The 24026-nt window shown below is 29.6% G+C and overlaps 1 protein-coding gene across 2 annotated transcripts in view; it reads right to left on the reverse strand.

Moving 5' to 3' along the window:
• LOC101236587 (leucine-rich repeat serine/threonine-protein kinase 1) overlaps positions 1-24026 on the reverse strand; it is a 216950-nt gene that overhangs the window by 18981 nt on the left and 173943 nt on the right. For both annotated transcript variants that reach the window (XM_065792620.1, XM_065792621.1), the window contains 4 exons: positions 18393-18588; positions 18056-18280; positions 809-940; positions 474-609 (listed from right to left, as the gene is read on the reverse strand). In XM_065792620.1, the coding sequence (XP_065648692.1) occupies positions 474-609; positions 809-940; positions 18056-18280; positions 18393-18588 (689 nt within the window). The remainder of the gene's footprint in view (positions 1-473; positions 610-808; positions 941-18055; positions 18281-18392; positions 18589-24026) is intronic.

Raw genomic sequence — 24026 nt, forward strand, 5'->3', positions numbered from 1 at the left:
AAAAATTAACACTAATCATCACAAGAGTGATATCTACTAAAAATGTTTTGGATATTCTGTGCTATTATATACCTTTTGAACATCCCTAATATATAACTATATATATATACAATTATGCAGTAATATCTATATAATATACAATTATGCAGATCTGGCCTAATATCAGCCCTGTTATCTTGTATAAATAGTATAAAAGAGATCATCATCATCATCATCATCATCATCATCATCATCATCATCATCATCATCATCATCATCATCATCATCATCACCACCACCACCACCACCACCACCACCACCACCACCACCACCACCACCATCATCATCATCATCACCAGCATCATTATCATCATCATCATCATCATCATCATCATCATCATCATCATCATCATCATCATCATCATCATCATCATCATCATCATCATCATCATCATCATCATTAGCATCATTTTATCCACAAAATTTAATCTTACCTAAAACATCTAAAAGCGATGTTAGTTCATCCGAATTTGCAAGACTTTTAATTTCTAAAGTAGTTGGTCTATCATTATAATTAAATGCCCAACATCGATGCAGCAATGATAATATAGGAATTGGATATTGTCTAGCCTGAATTGCAATAAATTGTTTGTAAAAAGAATATTATCATTATTCATGCTTATAGCAAAAAATACAGTCATAATCAACAAGCAATACTAATGATAAAAAGTTTGCTTTAATAATCTGATACAAAAACAATTAAAACCTAATTAAAGGTTCAGCATATATGCTGGCACAAGAACTAATGAGAAAACAAGAATACTCTTACCATTAGTGATAATTTAGGACGTTTCCCCTCTAATATGAACTTATTAACAAGATTTCTTTTGACACAGTTACCAAAAGGTCTTTGAAGATTTACTAATTCATACATAAAGGAACCAAACATGAAACTCAAAACCTATAATATGATATTTTGAATTAAAAATAAATTGAATAAAATTTAAATATGAGTTAATAATAAATTGAATGATACTTAACCAATAATTTAAAAATATGTTTAATTATTATTAAAAACTAAAAATTTAATTATACATATTACTACATTTAAATTAAAAACTTTCTTTTAATTTTAAAATTATTTATTAAATTATTAAAATACTTTACAACTAAACCTTCTGTGTTCAATGAAAGCTAAATGTGAAAGCTAAACGTGAAAGTGAAATGTGAAAGCTAGCTATGTCACTAAAATAACATTGAGAAGAACTTATTTGATTTCAATCGATAAAACTACCATTACAAATATTCCTGATTATCAATGACAATTTTAATTATCTTAAGTCATTTTACTTGCTAATTGGTTCTGCTTTTTATTGTTTTAATTGCTTTTTGCTGATGTTTTTTTGTGCAGCATTAGTAATTAGCATTAGTCATTTAAACAGAAGTTACATAAATATTTTAGCAGAAGTTACATAAATATTTGACCAGAAGTTACAAATATATTTTAACAGAAATTACGTAAATATTTTAGCAGAAGTTACATGAATCTATTAACAAAAATTAAATAAATAACTTAATTGACACAGGATTGATATGTAAATAAGAAAATTGTTATCAGTATTTGAAAAAAACTATTACAATGTATTATATTAAATCAAAAAAAAAATTGAAATTTTTATTAACAGATCAACAATGACAAAAACAATACACCAACAGATCAACAAAAATAATTAAGATAAAGATTACTTAGATAATAATAGAAATCGTCAGAAGACCAAATAGAAATCCAAAATCGTCAGAAGACCAAATAAAAAAATGTCTTGTTGAGTTTATTGTTACATTATAATTGTTAACTTTAGCACTTGTTACATAATAAAAGCTAAATACAACAATTCAATTGATAAAAAATATAAATTAAAAAATAAATCAAATAACTAGTAAATAAAATATAGATTGTAAAAACAACCCATGAGAAAAAAAAAAAAAAAAAACTAGATAAATATTTAAATAAAATTTTTTATATCACTTATAAGTTTCGCATTGAATATTGATTTCATATTTTAAAAAAGTGCTCTCTCTTTGAGATAAGTTTAAAAAAGCCCTCTCTCTTTGAGATAAGTTAAAAAAATATTGTGTATGATACTGAAACAGATCTAGATGCTTAGCTTGAGCCTTTGTCCAATTGTTTTAATATTACATCTCCTCTTTTCTACAAACTCTGCCATTGTTGCTACTCAAACAGGCTACCTCTATTTGTTACACCAAAGTTCAATCTTTTTTGTGATTAAATTGATCTCTGATATTTTGAGGGCTTTTTTATAAAGTGTAACAATTTGATTTAAATGTTAATCTAAGCAAAACACTACTTGCAATGTGGTTGAAACTAAGATTATCAACTGCAAACAATTTGCTTATTACCTCAACAAGAGGTTCAAAACCTTTCTTAAAGAAAGTATCAATAAGCAGCTGTGGCGCAGTGGAGTTCTGGCTCAGAAACCAGAGGTCATAGGTTCTACGTCAGCTCTAGCCCAATAAGCTACATTAGTAAGAAAGGAGGCGTAAACTTTCCAGTTAAATGCTCTTCCGCAGTGCTCTGTGATAAGACCATAAGGACTTCTGGAAGCACCTTTATAACCACCAAAAAAAAATAAATCTATGCGAGTAACTTTTGATGTTTTTGATTAACATCTCTATCATGACATATGCACAACAAACTAATAATAAACAGAATGTTGTCAGGTCAGGTGTATGGTCTTCATGATCACTCTGCTACTGGTAACGTGTAACCCAGTGCAACCTGTTTCATGTCCTACTGCCTTATGGGATCAACTTTCTAAACAAAGGCTGGAAGGAGTTTGCTTCCTGTCATCAATATTATTTATAATCAGTCATGCCTATAGTAATATATATATATATATATATATATATATATATATATATATATATATATATATATATATATATATATATATATATATTTACTTATTTTTTTGGTGTGTCTTTTATATAGATGGAGGTGCCTTAGTTACTGTTTTAACTCACTTGTAATCTACTTTATATGTATGTTTGTACTCTGTCTTAACCTCTGGCACAGTGTTCACTCACCCGTAAGTTGCTATCTGTACCTTTGTGTTCTGTCTGAACCTCTGATGCGGTGTTCACTCACCCATAAGTTGCTATATGTATCATTGTGTTCTGTCTGTTTATGTTTGTATGTATGTTTGGGTTCTGTCTGAAACTACGACATGGTGTTTACTCACTTGTAAGTTACTTTATGGATGTATTTGTTCTGTTTAAATGTTTAAATCTGTTTTGATGCAGTTTTAGCTCATTAACTAACTAGACACTCCAACTATAAAACATACACTCACCTTAATCTGTAGTATTTTGTTAGATTTAATATTTTTCCTAATGCATTTCCAAAATATCATGCCCAATATTTTTCGGTACTATTTGCAGGAAGTAGTTCCTTTTAATTACTAAAGTTAGGTCTGGTTCAGGATCATGATGATCACCTTGCTACTGGTATTATGTAACCTAGTGCTACCTGCTCCATGTCCTGCTGCTTTGTAGAAAGTACTTCTTTAGGTAAAGGCTAGGAGAAACAAACTCCGGCTTAAAATTCCCCTTCATTGGGGCTCTTGGTTGAGTAAAGGCTAGAGATATTGTCTCAATAAAAATACTCATTTTGGGCAGATGTTAACTGCATCCAGCTACTGTCTTAAAGGAGGCCTCCTTGGCAAAGACTTTAGGGGTAAGCAAAATAATTCTGCTAACCAGCCTCAAACCCCTTCTTCATCTATTAGGCTAGTGTAGCTGTAAACCTGTGTTACATTGCTTCCTGCACTCTAAGGTAGCTCTCCCACAGGCTTCGAGAAACTTTACTACCAGCATGATGATGGTAGTAAGGTTTCCCTGTTTATGCTTTTGGTGCACATTGTTGAGGCAACACAAGGAGCCCTATGTTACGACATATGTTAGCTCATTGCTTGGGAGGCAATCTTATCCCCTATAAAGTTCTTTTTAAATTCATGCCCAAAATAACCCAACATATTAAACAAAAAGCACCCAACTATTTTAATATATAAAACTGATGGAAGGTCTGCAAAGCAAGCTTCCATCAGTTGAATCTTACCAAAATTCATTAGACTGGCTTGCTTTTAATGAGACTAATTTATATTCTACTATTCCTAATTCTTATCTCAAGTGTTGATGGGTACTATCCTTTCGCAAAGATTCCAATAGTCACATGCTTGGCTTGGGATAAACATATGTATCAATTCATCTATTTGTCGTGAAATCAGGTTCAAATCCTTTGACCATTATTTTGTGTGCTTCCGCTTAGCACTTTTTCACTCTTTCTTCTTGTTCTTTATCATTTTCATTCTTCCCTAGACTGCTCCGTTTAGATGTAATTTCTGATAATTTTGACCATGCCCTCTCTATTTACTCCACTGCCAATATTGTTGTTATTGGTGACTTTAATGCTCATCACACAAAATGGCTTGGTTCTAACACCACTGATCCAGCTGGCACTAAAGCCTCTGACTTCTGTATTTCTCAATCTCTTACTCAGATAGTTAACATAGTGAATTGATTTCCAGACAACACTAATCATTTACATTCACTCTTTGATTTGTTTTTGTGTCTCTAACCCTAGCTTGTGTTCAATTTCTCCTTTTACTTTTTAGGTGGTTTTGAATATTTTCTAATTTTTTAATTTTCAATATCTTTGCTTCCAACAAGGCTGCAAGCAACCACTATTAGATTTGAAACACACTGGAAGAGAAAAGACAAAGTTTATAGAGCAAGATAATGATTGACAGACAACTTAAAATATTGCAAATTATATCAATCAGAAAAGCAAGATAAAGAAAGCGAATTCCAAAGAACTGATGTTTGAGGAAAAAAACTAGACGAATAAGAGTATTTAGAACACTTAAAAATAGTCACAAAAAAACACATGAGACTTAATTGAATGACGAGTAACATGAGAGTAAATTTTTGTAAATGGTACATTTACAAAATAACCTCTCCACCTCTATCTAATGAAAGATATAATCTATTGATTATTACTGTTAGCAAAACAGCTGTAGAGCGAGAAGATTGAAATCCATGTTGATGATCAGAAAGTTATTAGATTAAAGATGAGAGATAAGGAGTTTGTTAATTAAAGATTCAAAAATGTTGCTTATGATAGAAAGAAGACTAATGGGACGGTAGTTAGAATAGTCAGATCGCTGCCCAGAACTTTTAAAAACAGGGATAACAGATGCTGCTTTCCAGCATGTTGAAAAACAGCTTTGTCTTTAGGTGAGGTGACAAAATCTGAACCATACAAGAGAGGTGCAATAACAGATTTGCCAATTATAAACTATAGAATAACAATTGGAAATTGCAGCAGCACAATGAGAAAACTATAAGAGTGAAGCTTGACTGGGAATCTTTATAAAGGAACTTAAGATTCTATGCCAGCTAAATCAAAGAAGTTATGTAAGAAGCACATTTGTCAGCAGGAAGACAAAAGATTTCTACCCAAGGGGCATCACGAAGAAAATCATGGAAAGAGTCCCAGTCAGCTTTAAGATAGTTGTAAGAGGTACGATGATAGAGGGATTCAGGTGAAGAAGAATGAGATATTAGTTTTAGAGATCAAACTGAGATAAGAAGCAACTAAAGGTGAATGTGGAGAAACTGAACACTGACTAGGATCAGTAACAAGAAATAAATCAAGTAGAGAAGGTAAATGATTCAGGTTGTCTGGAAAGCGAGTTAAAAAGTTGACTGTTTGAGAAATGTTTTGAGAAACGTTTTGAGAGAAGAGAAAAACAAAAGTTGTGGGCCTTAACACCTGCAGAGTCACTGACACTAAAGCCAAGCCATTCAGTGTGATGAGCATTAAAGTCACCAACAACAACAATATTGGCTGATGGATAAATAGAAGGGGCTTGGTCAGTTTGAATAGAAATAAGATTGAAAGGCGTGCAGTTTTGAGATGAAGGAGAGTGTTATGGAACTATGAAAAAGGCGGTAGAGTGAAGTGGTGCTAAATGAAAGTACATAAAAGGATAGTTGGTCAATTCAAGCCTAGTTTCCTGAAAAATGGGGGAATTCTTACGAATTTAAATGGCCAGGCCAAGCATATTACTAATGAAGTCTTTACAAATTAAACTCAAATTAGTCTCACAAAGAGCAAGTAGGTGTGGTGAACTTTGCAAGAGATAAGACTTAACAGAAGAAAAGTTACTTCGAAGATCATGAATATTAATGAATTAGAGAAGTTGGTGATGATGATGGTTTTTTGTGTTTTATAGTTTTTGTTACTTTAGTCATTTTTAAATTTGTTAAAAAACTTGACTCAAAGCATAAATAGTACTCAGTACACTATTTAATAGCCCAAGAAATTCACTGATTAATATTAATAAACTCAAAGTCATAACAAAAGCCTCTAAATGTGGCCTCGACAATGCACACCAAAAGTACTAACAGGGACACCATCCATGTGCAACATGGCACTTTTAGTACTCTGATATTGTACAGCTGTTGATGGAATCAGCCTTTCTGAGAGCTACCACAGAGTTCGAGAAACCTGACTACCAGCCGGCCTAAGAACCATAAAACTGAGTTTTAGAGCTGTACCCTCATTATAAGATAATAGAATGACCTGCTTAATCATAAAAATAGAGACACAAGCAAAATCCATGCATTGAGTCAAGAAGATCCAGTATTCAACATCTTAAACTGGAAACAATGTATTATAAATATATCTGCGCCAGCTTAATAGATGAAGAAGGGGTGATCAACAGATAGAATCTGTTTACCCCTTAAGTCTTTACATAGGAGCCCTTCTAAAAGACAGTAGCCAGATACATTTAAATAATGGAAATAATTTAAAGGGTTAAATGTTACCAGTAGCAGGATAACCTGACCTGACTATTATATATATATATATATACATATTATATATAGTATATATATATACATATATATATATATACATATATATATATATATACATATATATATAATATGTGTATATACATATATTTACTATTATAGTACTTATATGTATATACATATATATACATATAAGTACTATTTATAAATTCTATGGACCGATAGAGAGTGGACTGGAGCATATTGAGTAGTAGTGAATGAAAGTAATAACAAAAATTCATTAAACACACAATTTTATTTGTCATACATATTAACCATATCTACCAATGCAAAGCAAATTAAATCATACATTCTATATATTTATTCTTTTGAAATTTTCAATAACAATTTTCTCTTTTTTCTGTTGATGGGACAGACGTATTGTTAAACTTTTCGTTTAACAATACGTCTGCCTCTACCTTCTTCTGTTTCAGCGGTCTTTGCCTTAACATAACGTTCTCTTCGTTTTTTTAGCCGAGATGCTCGTTGTTCAGCTGATTCATTTGCTCTAGCTCCAAAATTCCGTTCTCTTTCTTGAGAAAGACAAGCTAATCGATTAACTTCAGTTTCCAGCTTTCTTTTTTACATTTAGCTTTCTTCTTTATATTTCTACGTTGATAAGATACTTTTTTTTTATACTTATTTACTTTAAAAACATTAATTATTATTTTTAATTACTATTTATAAGTAAAGTATTAAAGTATTACTAACTTTTTTACAGTATAAAATCTATCAATTTCAGGTCAACAACGTTTTTTGTTATTATTATTCAACAGCGATTTTATTTATTTACGCTAAACAAAGTTTGTTATTTTTTGTTTGTTTTAATTACTTTTCTTAACAATTACTTTTATTTACGCTTAACCAAGGAGTTATCATAGACTAAGCTATTATACCTCCAAAGCTAAACTATTATACCTCCTTGGCTAAACTAAAGTTTAGCATATTTCTTTTATTATTACCGCTGACCTTGTGTTTGTTTTGCGTGGACACCAAACAAACAAACAAACCGACGTGTATGCAAGTTAAATAAAATGTTATAAAAAATGCCCTGATAGAAACTTATAGAATTAAAATAAACTTTTTTTCTTTGAGGATAGGGGGCCCAGTTTCTTTTTGGGGGCCCAGTTTCCTGAGCCAGAATTTTTTATTTTTTTATTTTAGAATCAGGGCCCAGTACAAGTCCTCGTACCTTCGTACTGGGCCACCACGTCCCTGATATATATATATAGTCTTGCATAGTAGTTGAAAATTTTCTTCTATAAACTGTAGTTTTAAAGAGGACACTAATAAACCGACCAGATAAAATTTAAAAACTTAAAAAAGAAATCATGGATAAGTTGCCTAAACAAAACCCTCAGCTGATATTCATTGACTGAGGGTTTGGTTTGGGGAACTTTCTTACGACAGTAGGCTGTAAGATAATTGAAGTAGCAACAATTTGCGCATGTTTAAAAATATGTTTTTAAAAAATAAAAACAAAAACACTATTAGTTAAAAAACTTTCCAGACATAAATATTGTGGTTTTTTAAAAAACAATAAAAGCTAATGAACTTCCGCATTATTTTAATTGCTTACATGTGCATTATTTTAATTACTTACATTCCCCATTATTTTAATTGCAAACATGCAATGATCTCCTCAAATCTTTTATTTTATACTTCCTTCTCGGATTCAATCTATCATTCCACTACTTATTACTAACCTAAAGCTGACTGGGATTCTTTTCATGATTTTTTTCATGACTGTCCTTGAGCTGATGTCTTTTCTCTCTCAGCTGAAAATGCGCTTCCTACATAACCACCTGGATTCATGCAGGATTGAAAGCTTTTATTCCTTCTTGTTGGTTCCAAGACAAGCTTCATTCTCCTTCATGGTTTTCACCTTCTTGTGCAGCTGCTATATCTTATCGTAATCATTTTTTTCCTATTTTTCTAAAGAACAATTTTCTTGAGAACAAACAGCTATTTATTATTTCAAGAAATCAATGTAAAAAGGTGCAGTCAGATGCTAAGCTCCATTATTTTTGGTTCACTAAATCTTGCATCTTATTTTAAAAGTTAGGCTCTAGAGACTTTTGAAAAATCTTCAACAGCATTGTTAACAAAGATAGGTCTAACAATCCATCTCTCGGTCATGGGACTGAACTTATTACCTCCCAAAGATAAGGCAGAACTATTAGCAAAGAAAATATTTTTTTCTTTTATTTTGACTCTTGAATCTTATGGCCATTTTCTTCCTTTCATTACAATTAAACAGGTTAACCTATAGTTAGACATTTAAATCACTCCGTTACTTCCGTTGCTAAAACATATCTCAAATGAATTCTTTTACGGCTTGTGGTGCAGACAATGTTCCTGTCATAGTCTTACATAACTGTTTTCCAGAACACTCCTCAATTCTCTCTAAACTATTTAATAAGTGCTTGACTGAGTCTTGTTTTCCTACCTGCTTGAAAATGGCATCTGTAGTTCCAATTTCCAAAACCTCCAGTAAACATGACCTCTCCAAATATCACCCAATCAGTCTTCTTTTTGTTATTAGTAAGGTCCTTAAGTCTTTGATAAACAAATTTCTCACACCTTATCTTGAGTTAAATAACTTACCGTTGACATGCTAACTGCTGTGACTGAAAGATTTTATTGTGCATTAGATGGAGGTGGCGAGGCTAGGGTTATTGCTCTTGACATATCTAAGGCTTTCGACAAAGTTTTGCATGCTAGTCTTTTCCATAAGCTTGTTTCATATGGTATATCTGAGAAAGTTTTTGAGGTTATCAAATCATTTCTTTCTAACCGCTTTATTTAAGTTATGCTCGAAGACCAACTCTCTTCTTTATTTCCAGTAACTTCTGTGGTACCTTAAGGTTCTGTTGGTACCTTAAAGTTCTAATTGGTCCTGTTTTGTTTCTTATCTACAACAATGATCATTCTGAGAGCCTTACATCTAAAGTAGCTCTTCTTGCTGATGACGTTTGCTACTAAACTTTCATGGAAGCTCTATATACAGTTGATTGCTAAATTACCATCTGCTAAGGTTGCTTCTTTTTATAGTGTTTGCCATTTTCACTTTCCTGATTCCATTCTCTACCTCTACAAATCTCTTATTCGCCCCTTTATTAAATACTGTTGTCATATTTGGACTGGTTCTTCTAATGATGCTCTTTCTCTTCTAGACAAGGTTCAAAAACGCATAGTAAATGTAGTTGGACCCGGTCTGCTAAGCTTGAACCACTTTCCCATCATTGTAGAGTTGCACCTCTTTTTCTTTTCTACAAATACTATCATGGTCAATGATCAAAGAAGCTATTATCTTTAGTTCCATTAACTAAAACTCATTCTTGCTTGACTCATCATTCAGCAAAGTTTCATTCTTTTACTGTATCTGTACCTGCATGCTCTCGACACTTTTATTTGTCTAGTTTTTTTCCCACCACTTGACCTCTTTGGAACTCTCTCCCATCTTCATGTTTTCCTGACTCATACAATCTTCAACTTTTTAAGTCTTCTGTCAACTTGTTAAGTCTCCTTGTTCTATAACTCTATTATTTTTTTCTAGTAACTTCCAACTTATTAGTGGTTGCTTGCAGCTTTGTTGGGATTGAACCAGAATAATATATATTAGGGTGGGTCGAAAAGTATAAAGTTTTAGCTGCACAAATCAAACATACTAAAAAAGGTGCTCCTCCATTTCCTGGATAAGATAGTATAAAAATTTTTGAATAAGAAATATTTTTAGTGGTCCCAACTGACCCTTGAATATTTAATGGGCCCCTAATATTATCTTACAAAAATTGTTTCAAAAGTATGTCAACCTGGTACTTAAAAAAAGCGAAATTTTATGAAATTTTCAAAAATGGTTGTCATTTTTTATAAAATTTTTATTTAAAAAAAATTTATAAAAAAAACCTTGAAAAACTTACCTTTTTTTAAAATCGTTAAAAAACAATCATTTTCATGCAATAAAATCTAAAATAGTTATATCTATAAAAAACAACAACCATTTTTGAAAATTTCATAAAATTTCGCTTTTTTTAAGTACCAGGTTGACATACTTTTGAAACAATTTTTGTAAGGTAACATTAGGGGCCCATTAAATATTCAAGGGTCAGTTGGGACCACTAAAAATATTTCTTATTCAAAAATTCTTATACTATCTTATTCAGGAAATGGAGGAGCACCTTTTTTAGTATGTTTGATTTGTGCAGCTAAAACTTTATACTTTTTGACCCACCCTAATATATATATATATATATATATACATATATGTATAAATATATATATATGTATATATATATATATATATATATATATATATATATATATATATATATATATATATATATATATTTAAAAGAGAGACAACAACAAGCTATTTATTTTTATTAAATCATTTTTACAATAGTGTTAATAATATTGAAAATAATAATAACAGTAATATCAACAATAGTATAATAATAATAAGATAACAAAATTAATACAAATCATACACAATCATACACAAGATAACAAAATTAATACAAATCATAGTAAAATGTTTACAATAATTACAATGAAAAAATAAAATTAATAATAAATATTATAACGGCAGTTTTAAGCATAAAACTCTTTTTAATAATGAGTTAATGAATTTATTAAAATGGTGTCACTCATACAGAAATCGAATCAAAGGATTGACACCAATTTTTAAATATAAAATAAGTAATAATAAGTAAAGACATACATTAAAACACATGGACCATAAACACATAGATTAAAGCACATAGAACATACATTAATTATAAACATGTTAAAATCATAATTTGGAGGCTATGTTAAAGGGATCCCAAAGTGCCGAGACAAGTTGTGTTTATTTTGAAGAGAATAATAAAAAAAAATGTTTGGGCAGAATTGCAAAGTTCACCAGACCTACTTGCTCTTTTTGAGACTAATTTGAGTTAAGCTGTCTCATCTTGTGATCTTAGTGTTGATGGTTATCTTCCTTTAATTCATAAAGACTCCAATAGTCACATGCTTGGCTTGGACATTTACATTCGTAAGATTTCACCCATTTGTCATGAAACTAGGTTTTAATCCACAGACTATTCTTTCATGTGCTTTCAATTACCACCACTTCACTCTATCGCCTTTCTCTTTGTTCAATATCGCTCTCCTTCATTTCAAAATGCACTCTTTTTGATGTTATTTCTGATCATATTAACCAAGCCCTCTCTTTTTATCCATCAGCTAATATTATTGTTGTCAGTGACTTTAATGCTCATCACACTGAATGGCTTGGCTCTAGTGATTCTGCAGGAATTAAAGCCCACAACTTTTGTCTTTCTCAATCCCTAACTCAAATGGTCAACTTTCCAACTTGCTTTACAGACAACCCTAATCATTTATCCTCTCTACTCAACTTATGCCTTGTTTCTGATCCTAGTCAGTGCTCAGTTTCTACATATTTACCCTTAGGTGCTTCTGATCACAGTTCGATCTCTCTAAAACTAATACCTCTTTCTTCTTCATCACCTGAATCCCCCTATTATCGTATCTCTTACAATTACCTTAAAACTGACTGGGACTCTTTACGTAATTTTCTTTGTGATGGCCCTCGGATAGAAATTTTACATCTTCCTGTCAACAAATGTGCTTCTAATACAACTTCGTGGATTCAAGCTGACATGGAATCTTTTGTTCCCTCTCGATGATTCCAGGTCAAGCCTCACTTGCCTCCATGGTTTTGCCAATTGAAACCGTTACTTCCATATCTATCAGCAAAACAATTCCCCTGAAAACAGATGTCTGTTTATTACTACTAGAAACCATTGTAAAAAGGTTTTCTCTAACATCAAAGCCCGCTATTCTCAGGTCATGAAATCTTGCATCTCATCTTAAAAATTAGGCTCTCGTGACTTCTGGAGAATCTTTAATAGTATTAATAATAAGGGCAAATCTTTAATTCCATCTCTCTTGTATGGTTCATACTTTGTCACCTCACCTAAAGATAAAGCTGAACTGTTTGCTAAGAACTTTTCATCAATATCATATTTTGATTCCATTAGTTGAGTTTTACCTGATATTGCCAGCAAACAGGTTGATCCATTACTTGACATTCGTATCACTCCAGCTTCTGTATCTAAAGTGATTTTCTGCTTAGACTCTTCTACAGTCTGTGGCCCGGACAACATACCTGTTATAGTCTTGCAGAAGTGTTCTCCGGAGCTGTCATCTATACTCCTAAAACTATTCAACAAGTGCTTATCAGAGTTCTGTCTTCCAGCCTGCTGGAAAGTGATACCTGTTATCCCTATCTTCAAAAAATCTGGAGAACGATCTGATTCGTCTAGTTACAGCCCCATTAGTCTTCTTCCTATCATAAGCAACATTTTTGAATCTTTAATTAACAAACAGTTAATCTCTCATCTTGAATCTAATAACTTACTTTCTGATCATCAATATGGATTTTGATCTTCTCATTCTACAGCTGATTTGCTAACAGTAATAACCGATATGTTTTATCATGCATCAGATAAAGGTGGGAGGTTGAGGCCATCGCTCTTGACATTTCATAAGCTTTTGATAGAGTTTGGCATGCTGGTCTTCTCCATAAGCTTTCTTCTTATGGTGTATCTGGCAACACCTTTAAGATTATTGAATCCTTCCTTTTCAATTGTAGTATAAAAGTCGTCCTCGATGGATAGCACTCTTTTTCTTATTCTGTAACTTCAGGGGTTCCTCAAGGTTCAATTCTTGGCCCTAAACTCTTTTTAATTTACATTAACGAACTTCCAGATATTCTCACATCTAAGGTGGTATTGTTTGCTGATGATACTACCATAAATTCTTGTTGTGATAAGAAGCCAACACTCTCTGATTGCTTGGAAGGAGCATTTGAGCTTGAAAAGGATCTCACTTTTGCTACAGCATGGCGCTCACAGTGGCTGGTGAACTTCAATACAGATTAAAACTCAATTTTTTTTAGCCAATTATTATCGCAATAATTTAGATCTTCCTATATTTATGAACAGTGATGTAATTGATGAGTCATCTACTCTTCATCTTCTAGGATTAACTCTTACCTCCGATCTTTCTTGGAAACCATATGTCAAATCCATTACAAAATTAGCATCTGCTTAGGTTGCATTTCTTTATCGAGCTTGACACTTTCTTATTTCGGATTCTATTCTTTATCTCTATAAATCTCAAATCTGGCCTTGTATGGAATACTGTTGCCATATTTGGGGCGGATCTTCTAATGATGCCTCTCTCTTTTAGACAAGCTGCATAAACGCATTGTAAACAGTTGGACCTGCTCTTGCAGCCAACCTCCAACTATTATCACATTGTCGTAATGTTGCTTCTCTTTCTCTTTTCTACAAATACTTTAATGGGCACTGCTCTAAAGAACTAGCATCTCTTGTGCCATCTACTAAAATTTATTCTTGTGTTACTTGTTATTCAATTAAGTCTCATCCTTTTTCTGTGACTGTTCCTAAGTGCTCCAAAAACTCTTATTCGTCTAGTTTTTTTCCTCAAACATCAGTTCTTTGGAACTCGCTTCCTTCATCTTGCTTCCCTGATTCATATAATTTGCAATCCTTTAAGTCGTCTATCAATCGTTATCTTGCTCTACAATCTTCATCTTTTCTCTTCCAGTAACTTCCAACTTTAATTAGTGGTTGCTTGCAGCCTTGTTGGAAGCAAAGATGTTAAAAAAAAAAAAATTTTTTTTAAACAAAATAATAAATGTATACCAACAAAAACAAACTTTGTTGTTTTACTCGAAGCTGTCTCCACAGTTTTTCATTATAGATTATTAAAGAATTTGTTTGGTTAATAATCATTATATAAAAGTGTTTTTTTTTAATCATAAATTACTATAGAATGTTTTTTAATCATAAATTACTATAGAAAATACTTTTTGATCATAATTTACTATAGAATTTTCTTAGTTATTTCAAATTATTATTTTTTTGTTATTTTTACAAAGTTCGCATTAAAAATATTAATAAAATATTTCAGACATTTTAAGCTTGTTTATTGCTGTAAATTAATTTTGTGTTATATTTATTGTTATTAAATTATTATTTTGCGTATGAAGGTTCTGTTAAACAATTTTTTTATTTTTTAACCTTATAAAAGTTTAATTAGCAGCATTTAGGGATTGTTTATAAAGTACATATGCTTGGGTGGAGATAAATGTATAAAAATATCAACAACATAAATAAAAAATGCAAAATGTGTAATGGGGAGGGAGGGGAGGGGGGGAAAAGGAGGTTCGAAATTTAGGTGTACGTACCTTATGGGCATCCCCTTATTTGCTAAACTTTTCATCTGCTTACATATATTCTCGAAATACTTATTTAATCAAGCGAGATATATTTAATAAAATTTATTCTATAAAACATGTATTGCTTATTTTATTTTATTTTTAAAGTTAAATAATTACTCTCAAAGATTGCAAAAAAAGCGTAGTATTATTGAGTTAATTTTGAAATCAAAATTGTTTAACAAAAAACCTTTCATTGTCAATTTTGCTAGTTTTTTGATAAGAGAAATGTAAAATACTTGCCAAATATGACATATAAATTAGGAAATATTAAATATAATATTTTTTAATGTGTGCTTCAACACAATAACAACTTTAATCACCATCTGTCTTCAATTATTGCCATAAAACATTATTTATTGCTTTAATTAATAAGACGCTATTTTATGCTCTATTATGCATTGATGATCTTTAAAAAAAAAAACTTTTTTTACTTTACATTATGTACAAAAAAGTTAATGTTTGTTATTATTACTATTATTAATACTGCGCACATCAGATTATATTTTAAAGAATGTCAATTAATTTATAATACCTGAGGTGATATTTATTTCCTTTATTTTAACGCAACAAAGACATTCTTTTTCAAGTAGCATTGTTTTACAATATCCATAATTACACAATTGTTCAGCACCAACACTTAAACGGCTTAACTTTGATATTTTAGCAATATCAAAATTCAAATTTTCATAGCTGATACAATTTTCAACTATTTTGTTTTTTTCATCCATACAGGCTTTTTTTGTCTTTTTTTAAGAGGTTCAAACCGGTATGGAGTTGCTGACATTTTAATTGTTTAGTTATCAAAATCCAAATGCAAAATACAAAATTACCTTAATATTTTTATTCAAATCATCAAAATTTATCAATTTCCACTGAATTGATATACTTAATAATATTTTTTAACTATAAATCAAAGAATTTGGCTATTATCTCCAAGAAATGATGTCGTTTACTAAAATTATTTATTAATTAAAAATTTAAAAATTTTTTAAAAGTCATTTTGATTGGAGAACAAAAATGTCATAGCTATAAATGGCTTAGATAAACTAAAAAAAAGTTCCCATTATTTACATAAAAAGAAAAAAAGATTCACTATATATAATAAGGCGATCAACAACTTTTTTATATATTTATTTTATTTAAGAGTGGAATATAAAAATCCTAATTTTATTTGGTTCTCGCGCTCTATAAAAAAACATTCTTATGTTTAGCACACTGATAAACAATAGAATGTTTACCATACTTCTGTGCTTTAAAAAATGGTATTTAGTTTACCATTGTATATATTTTTAGTAGAGTAGGAATGTACTAGTCTACTTTCTGTGAACAAGTTTGTAAAGGAAGATGGTAAATTTTTATTTAAGGATTCAAAACAAAAAGAAGGCGAGCATACTTTACTTGCGATGGAAATGGTGGAATGTTGAGTTTTTTGAAGGACTATGATGATTGATTTAATTGGTTGGAATGATCTAACTAGTTAAAAGTTTATTAATCTAATGGAATGATGGTGAGACGATAGCAACTTGTTAATGAGTTTCCTTGACAACAATAGCTAAGATGTGATGAGAATAATGCAATAGTAAATATTCTGAAATGTAACTTTATAGACATAATGACGAATTATTAAAAGCATAGGGTTGGCTCGAGATTCTTGCTTAGTTCATCAATGTGAAAATTCCATGAAAGATTGCAGTCAGTTAACACACTAAGATATTTTATAACTCGCCAAGGATATAATCGTTTATTATTAATTTTGATTATGATGTCATTACTTTTAAAGGAATATTTTTTCTCAGAAATGAAAAAAAAATTAATTCTGGTTTTTCGGTGTTACGACATATTAGTTTAGCATTTAACTAGTGAACTATACCTTTTAGGTCTGAATTTATATTTTTACATAAGGAATGATACGATTTGTTGATGTGCAAGAGATTTGTATCATCAGCAAACAGATGAACTGATGAGAAGTGAACAGAGTTGGTTAGGTTGTTAAAGTAGATTAAAAACAAAAGAGGATCAAGAACAGAACCTTGAAGAACATCTCACAAAATAATTTATTACTAGAATTAAAACCATTAAAACTTACAAACTGTTTTTGATCTGAAAGATAAAATCGAAACCAGTCATATATATGCATAAATACATATATAAATTATGTTAGTGTATTCTACAAATAGAGTGCTCAATGTTCTTAAAGAAAAGAGCAATGATAAATTAGTAAAAACACTTATCTAATTTTTTTCTTCAACATTTTTTTTTCTTAAACCTGTTTCGCCATAAGCAGATTTATCAGGAAGCTTTCTGATAAACCTACTGATGACGAAACAACTTGTTGAAGGAAAAAATTAGATAAGTGTTTTTACTAATTTATATATATATATATATATATATATATATATATATATATATATATATATATATATATATATATATATATATATATATATATATATGAATGCTACATTGACTAAGGGTTTGGTATTTATTCATTATTCTTTGTTTTATATATTTATATATATATTTTTTTGTTATGCTGGGTACCTGGTAATTTTTGGAGGTGCCTGGCTACCCATGAAGGAGCTAGGTTAAATAAGGTTAAATAAATTAAGTCCCAGGCTATTTCAGTATGGCGTCACACTGCTCACCTAAATCAGCATTGTAAGATATATATGTGTATATATATATATATATATATATATATATATATATATATATATATATATATATATATATATATATATATATATATATATATATATATATATATAATATATATTTATATATGTCACAACAATCAATAGATTTGAAAGTTAAAAACAAAGTTACTTTTATATTTTCATCAGCATCATGTACCCTGAAAATTGAATTCCTATATAATTCTGAATTTTTGTTCAACATTTTTTTACTGCTTCCATAACCTCCTAATAGTAATCGAACTTTTGAATACAGACTGCAATCTGGTTCAGGAAATTCATGAACTAATACATTATCACTTTTTAAATCACAGCTTAAGATACTTTGAGACTGAAGATAATTCAAAGCATCACTGATCTAAAAACACAAGAACTATGAAACATTAAACTAAAAAACAAACCTAAAGTTGCTTGACATTATAATCAAATAACTAGAGATCAAAACAATAAAATTTATGTTATATAAAAACCTGACAAAGGGTTTCTTTAACTGCATACACTGGTAATTCAATTTTCCTTTGTCTATATCTATCTAAATAATTATTAAGTGAACCTTTTGGAGCCAGATCAAACAACATAGCCAATGGTTTTAATGACAATCCTTTGAAATTAGCAACATGATGATACTCTATTGATAAGACAACACTAAGTTCCTCACGAAAATGTCTATAAAAAATACTTTTAGATTTTAAATTTATATAAATATATATAAATAAGTAACCCTAACCCAGATGGAATGGTTTTAAATTTATATGTATGTGCATATATATATATATATATATATATCTCCTTTTCAAAATCATAATTTATATATATATCCTTTTTAAAATCATAACTTGTTTATATATATAAATTTAAAATCTGTGTGTGTATATATATATATATATATATATATATATATATATATATATATATATATATATATATATATATATATATATATATATATATATATATATATATATATATATATATATATATATATATATATAGAACTCTTATATGTTGTTCGAAAGTTTTTTCCATATTTTGTTGACAAAAAGTAAAAATTAAAATGCAAGACCGGAATTTTTTTATTTAACTAATTGATAGACTGCCTGCCCCAACCAAACCCTCAGTCGATGTAGCAGCACTCCCTTGCGAGTCAGGCTATAAGATAGTTGATGTAGCAACACTCCGCGCATGATTTACAGTAAAAAAAATAAAAATAAAAACATTGTTTATATTGTTAAAAACATTCAGAATGTTTTAAAAACATTCAGAATGTTTTAAAAACATTCAGAATGTTTTAAAAACATTCAGAATGTTTTAAAAACATTCAGAATGTTTTAAAAACATTCAGAATGTTTTTAAAAACATTCTGGTCAATTAAATTTGCGTTTTTGTGGTTTTTTTAAAAAATGATTAATTTGTAATTAAATTAATGGTTTTGACTTTTGTCCAACATGCAAATGGTTGGACGAAAGTCAAAAGTAATTAAAAGTGACGTATGTGTTGGCGTAAGAATCATTTTTTTCCTTCCGTGTTTCCCAATTGCAACAAACTATAGAACTATATATATATATATATGAAGACCACACAGGTAAAACCACAGATGTCCACTTTTTGAAAATTTCAAGTTTTATATATATTTATGATATTTTAGTACTAAGCTATTTTAGTTTGAAAATTCATAACAAAAAAACTATGTTTTAAGGTTCTATGTTCATTTAAAAAAAGGGGCAATTTTGAAACAACTACTGTTGTCCAATGTTTACCGCATAAAAAACACAATTGTCCAAGTTATTTATAACTAAACCAATAATAATAAAAGCGTAAGTCACATGACTTACTTTTATCCTTAAGAAAATTACGTCGGATGAAGTAAACAACATTACGTTCACAGAAAAACAATTAAAAAACAACTATATATATTATATATTATATATATATACATATATATACATATATATATATATATATATATATATATATATATATATATATATATATATATATATATATATATATATATATATATATATGTATATATATATATATATATATATATATGTATATATATATATATATATATATATATATATATATATATATATATATATATATATATATATATATATATATATATATATATATATATATATATAGATCTATAGTTTGTTGGCTTTGGGAAGAGCGGAAGGAAAAAAGTGATTCTTACGCCAACACATACGTCACTTTTAATTACTTTTGACTTTCGTCCAACATTTTCGTGTTGGACGAAAGTCAAAACTATTAATTTAATTACAAATTAATCATTTTTTAAAAAAACCACAAAAACGCAAATTTAATTGACCAGAATGTTTTTAAAAACATTCTGAATGCTTTTAAAACATTCTGAATGTTTTTAACAATATAAACAATGTTTTTATTTTTATTTTTTTTAATAAAATGTTTTTATTTTTATTTTTTTTACTGTAAATCATGCGCGGAGTGTTGCTACATCGACTATCTTATAGCCTGACTCGCAAGGGAGTGCTGCTACATCGACTGACAAATAGCCTGACTCGCAAGGGAGTGCTGCTACATCGACTGACAAATAGCCTGACTCGCAAGGGAGTGCTGCTACATCGACTGACAAATAACCTGACCCGCAAGGGAGTGCTGCTACATCGACTGAGGGTTTGGTTGGGGCAGGCAGTCTATCATTATTAAAAAAAAAAAATTCCGGTCTTGCATTTTAATTTTTACTTTTTGTCAACAAAATATGGAAAAAACTTTCGGACAACATCTAAGGGTTCTATATATATATATATATATATAAATAATAAAATTTTTTTTTTATAATGACAAAAATTTTCTCTTGAATTATTTCAACTTTTGTTTTTATTCATAAAGTGTACCTTTTGTGTCCTTACAAAGTAAAAAATCGGTTCAATAAACTGATTTTGACTGTTGGGAACAGACGGTCTGATGATGTATGTTCTACACAGCATGATTTTAAATCAAATGTAAAAGATATCAAACTGATTTGCAATTTATGTGCTAGGTAAAATATAAAATAAAAAGTTCTGGATTGATTTTATTATCTAATTCATAAAACTGAAAAACTTGACACCATTACTATTTCACTAGAACTCAGTTACATTCTGTATAGACATGACACCTATAGTGTGACAGAAACATGGCCATTGCAAATCAAAAGTTTCTGTCAGAAACACAAGACGATCTCACAAAAAGCTATAACATTTCAATATTATATATAAACATGACACACGAAAAACTTTTGAAATTTGCAGAGTTTCAAAGCCAAATTTCTTGGTTGTTTGTTCATTTATGTTCACTTAGAGAAATTGAAATATTAAAGGCTAGTTAAAATTTAATTATATGGAAAATTGGAAATATTTAATTTTATGTGTGTTACATCCCATATGTTTAGATCAAAGGTCGAAGTGTTCACAATTAGTTTTTGTATGGTTTATACAAACTTGATATAGAGTGATGGAACACAGACATCATGGAATCATCTATGGTAAATAGATGAGGTTGGGGAAGAGATAAGGTTGCAATGGTATTTTATAGAATATTAAAAAAAAACTTTCATATAATTATTTGTTTGAAAAGAGGGAGGGGGGGGGGGGATGGCTTCATTATCCCATCACACACATAGTACGTTGTGGTTGTATATTACAATATGTTATTACCTACTTTTAAAAAAATAAGTGCTCTAAAAGGTAATGTGGTTTATGAGTTGATGAATTTACAATGGAAAAATCACAAATGCCCAAAATGAGTGTCTTGTTTTCAAAAGAATACAGTGAATAAATAATTCTTGTATTTAGCACAAAAACTGCATTTATATATTGTGTTAGGACTAAAATGTCATAAAAATATACTTTTAATTAAATATATTATCAATAAACAGATATCTAATGTCACTAAACACTAAATTTCATTTTTCTTAAAATGAGAAAAATGTGACATCTGTGGTTTTACCGGTATATATATATATATATATATATATATATATATATATATATATATATATATATATATATATATATATATATATATATATATATATATATATATATATATATATATATATATATATATATATATATATATATATATATATATATATATATATATATATATATATACAAATATATATATATTTGTTTTTCAAGTTTTCCAATAAAATGTTACGTTTGAAATGTAAATGTTTTTTTAAAAAAAAAATTATTTAAAAGACCAGAAAAATTATGAGAATTTTTTATTCATTATTATTTGATAGACTTTCTTGGAAAACAAACCCCCAATCAATGTAGTAGCTCTTTTTGTAGCAGCAGGCTATAAGATAATCGATGTAGCAACACTCCTTTGTAGCAGCAGGCTTTAAGATGGTCAATATAGCAGCACTTCTTTGTAGAAGCAGACTATAAGATAGTCAATGTAGCAACACTGCCCTACTTATAAAATAGACAGTAACTCCAAAATTTCCATTCTAAGATATTCATAAAAAACAAAAAACGTATTTAGCCAACTAGTCAGCTTAGTACATGTTAGAAACTTTTAACATCATCAATTGACTTCGAAAAAGAGCTTTCCTGAGGTTTTAATGATTTTTAAATTTTCTTATTTAATTATCATACTTAAGCATACAGTCTTTTTACTATGTGCTAAAATTATTAACTAATTTGTTAGCACGTTTTAGGTAAGAAAGAAAACAAATATGGCCTTTTTACTTTGTACCATTCATTACTTTGTAAGGTTCTATAAGCATGAAGTGAGTGTCGAGTTATAAATGTATCAATAGAGAACATTTGTTGTGAACGAGCCTTAATTTTTTTTTAACTTTGTTGCTATGACATCTGTCAAATATATTTAGTAAACATCAAGTCATTGTATAAACAACATCATCTTTTTTAATCGTGTTAAAAATGTCAAATTTGGTACCAGAATGATGATTTGCGGAAAGCACTAATTTTTTGTTTTCATTTGAAGAAAAGTGCTGCAGAATTGCATCGAATGCTTGTCGAAGCTTATGGTGATCATGGTCTATTGGAAGCAACATGCAAAAAATGGTTTCAATGATTTAGAGATAATGATTTTGATGTGCGAAATGAAGAATGTGGAATACCACCAAAAAAGTTTGAAGGAGCAGAATTGCAAGCAATACTGGATAAAGATGACACTTTAAGTCAAAAACAAATGGCAGAAATGTTAAATGTTTCACAACCAGCAATTTCTGACCATTTAAAAGGTATGGGAAAGATCCAAAAGTGCGGGAAATGGGTGCCACATGAATTGAACAACAGGCAGATGGAAAAGCGAAAAACCACATGTGAAATGTTGCTGTTACAACACAAAAGGAAGTTAGTATTGCATCGAATTGTGACTGGTGATGAAAAATGGATTTTTTTTTCAGAATCCCAAACGCTAAAGATCATGGGTAAATCCAGAAGAAGCATCAACATCGACTGCAAAGCCTGATTGGTTCGGAAAAAAGACAATGCTCTGTGTTTGGTGGGACCAGAAGGGAGTGGTGTATCATGAACTTCTAAATCCTGGCAAAACTGTTGATACGCAATGCTACCGACAACAAATGATCAATTTGAACCATGCATTGATCGAAAAATGACCAGAATGGGCCAGAAGACACGAAAAGGTAATTTTGTTGCATGATAATGCTCCGAGTCATACAGCAAAAGCGGTCAAAGAAACAATAATATCACTTGGCTGGGAAGAGTTACATCACCCACCGTATTCACCAGACTTGGCTTCTTCCGACTACCATTTGTTGTTGGTTGCGTTCAGAAGTCGAAAAATGGATCTCCGAATAGTTTGCCTCAAAAAACGATCAGTTTTATTGGCGTGGTATCCACAAATTGCCAGAAAGGTGGTCAAAATATGTAGAAAGCAATGGCAAATACTTTGAATAAAATATTTTTTACTTTTCCATTAGAAAAGAGTGTTTTATTGTGAAAAAAAAAACGCTCATTTCATACTTCTAGACCTGGTATATATATATATATATATATATATATATATATATATATATATATATATATATATATATATATATATATATATATATATATATATACATATATATATATATA

Source organism: Hydra vulgaris, chromosome 03 (genome assembly GCF_038396675.1).
Source record: "Hydra vulgaris chromosome 03, alternate assembly HydraT2T_AEP".
Taxonomy (NCBI): domain Eukaryota; kingdom Metazoa; phylum Cnidaria; class Hydrozoa; order Anthoathecata; family Hydridae; genus Hydra; species Hydra vulgaris.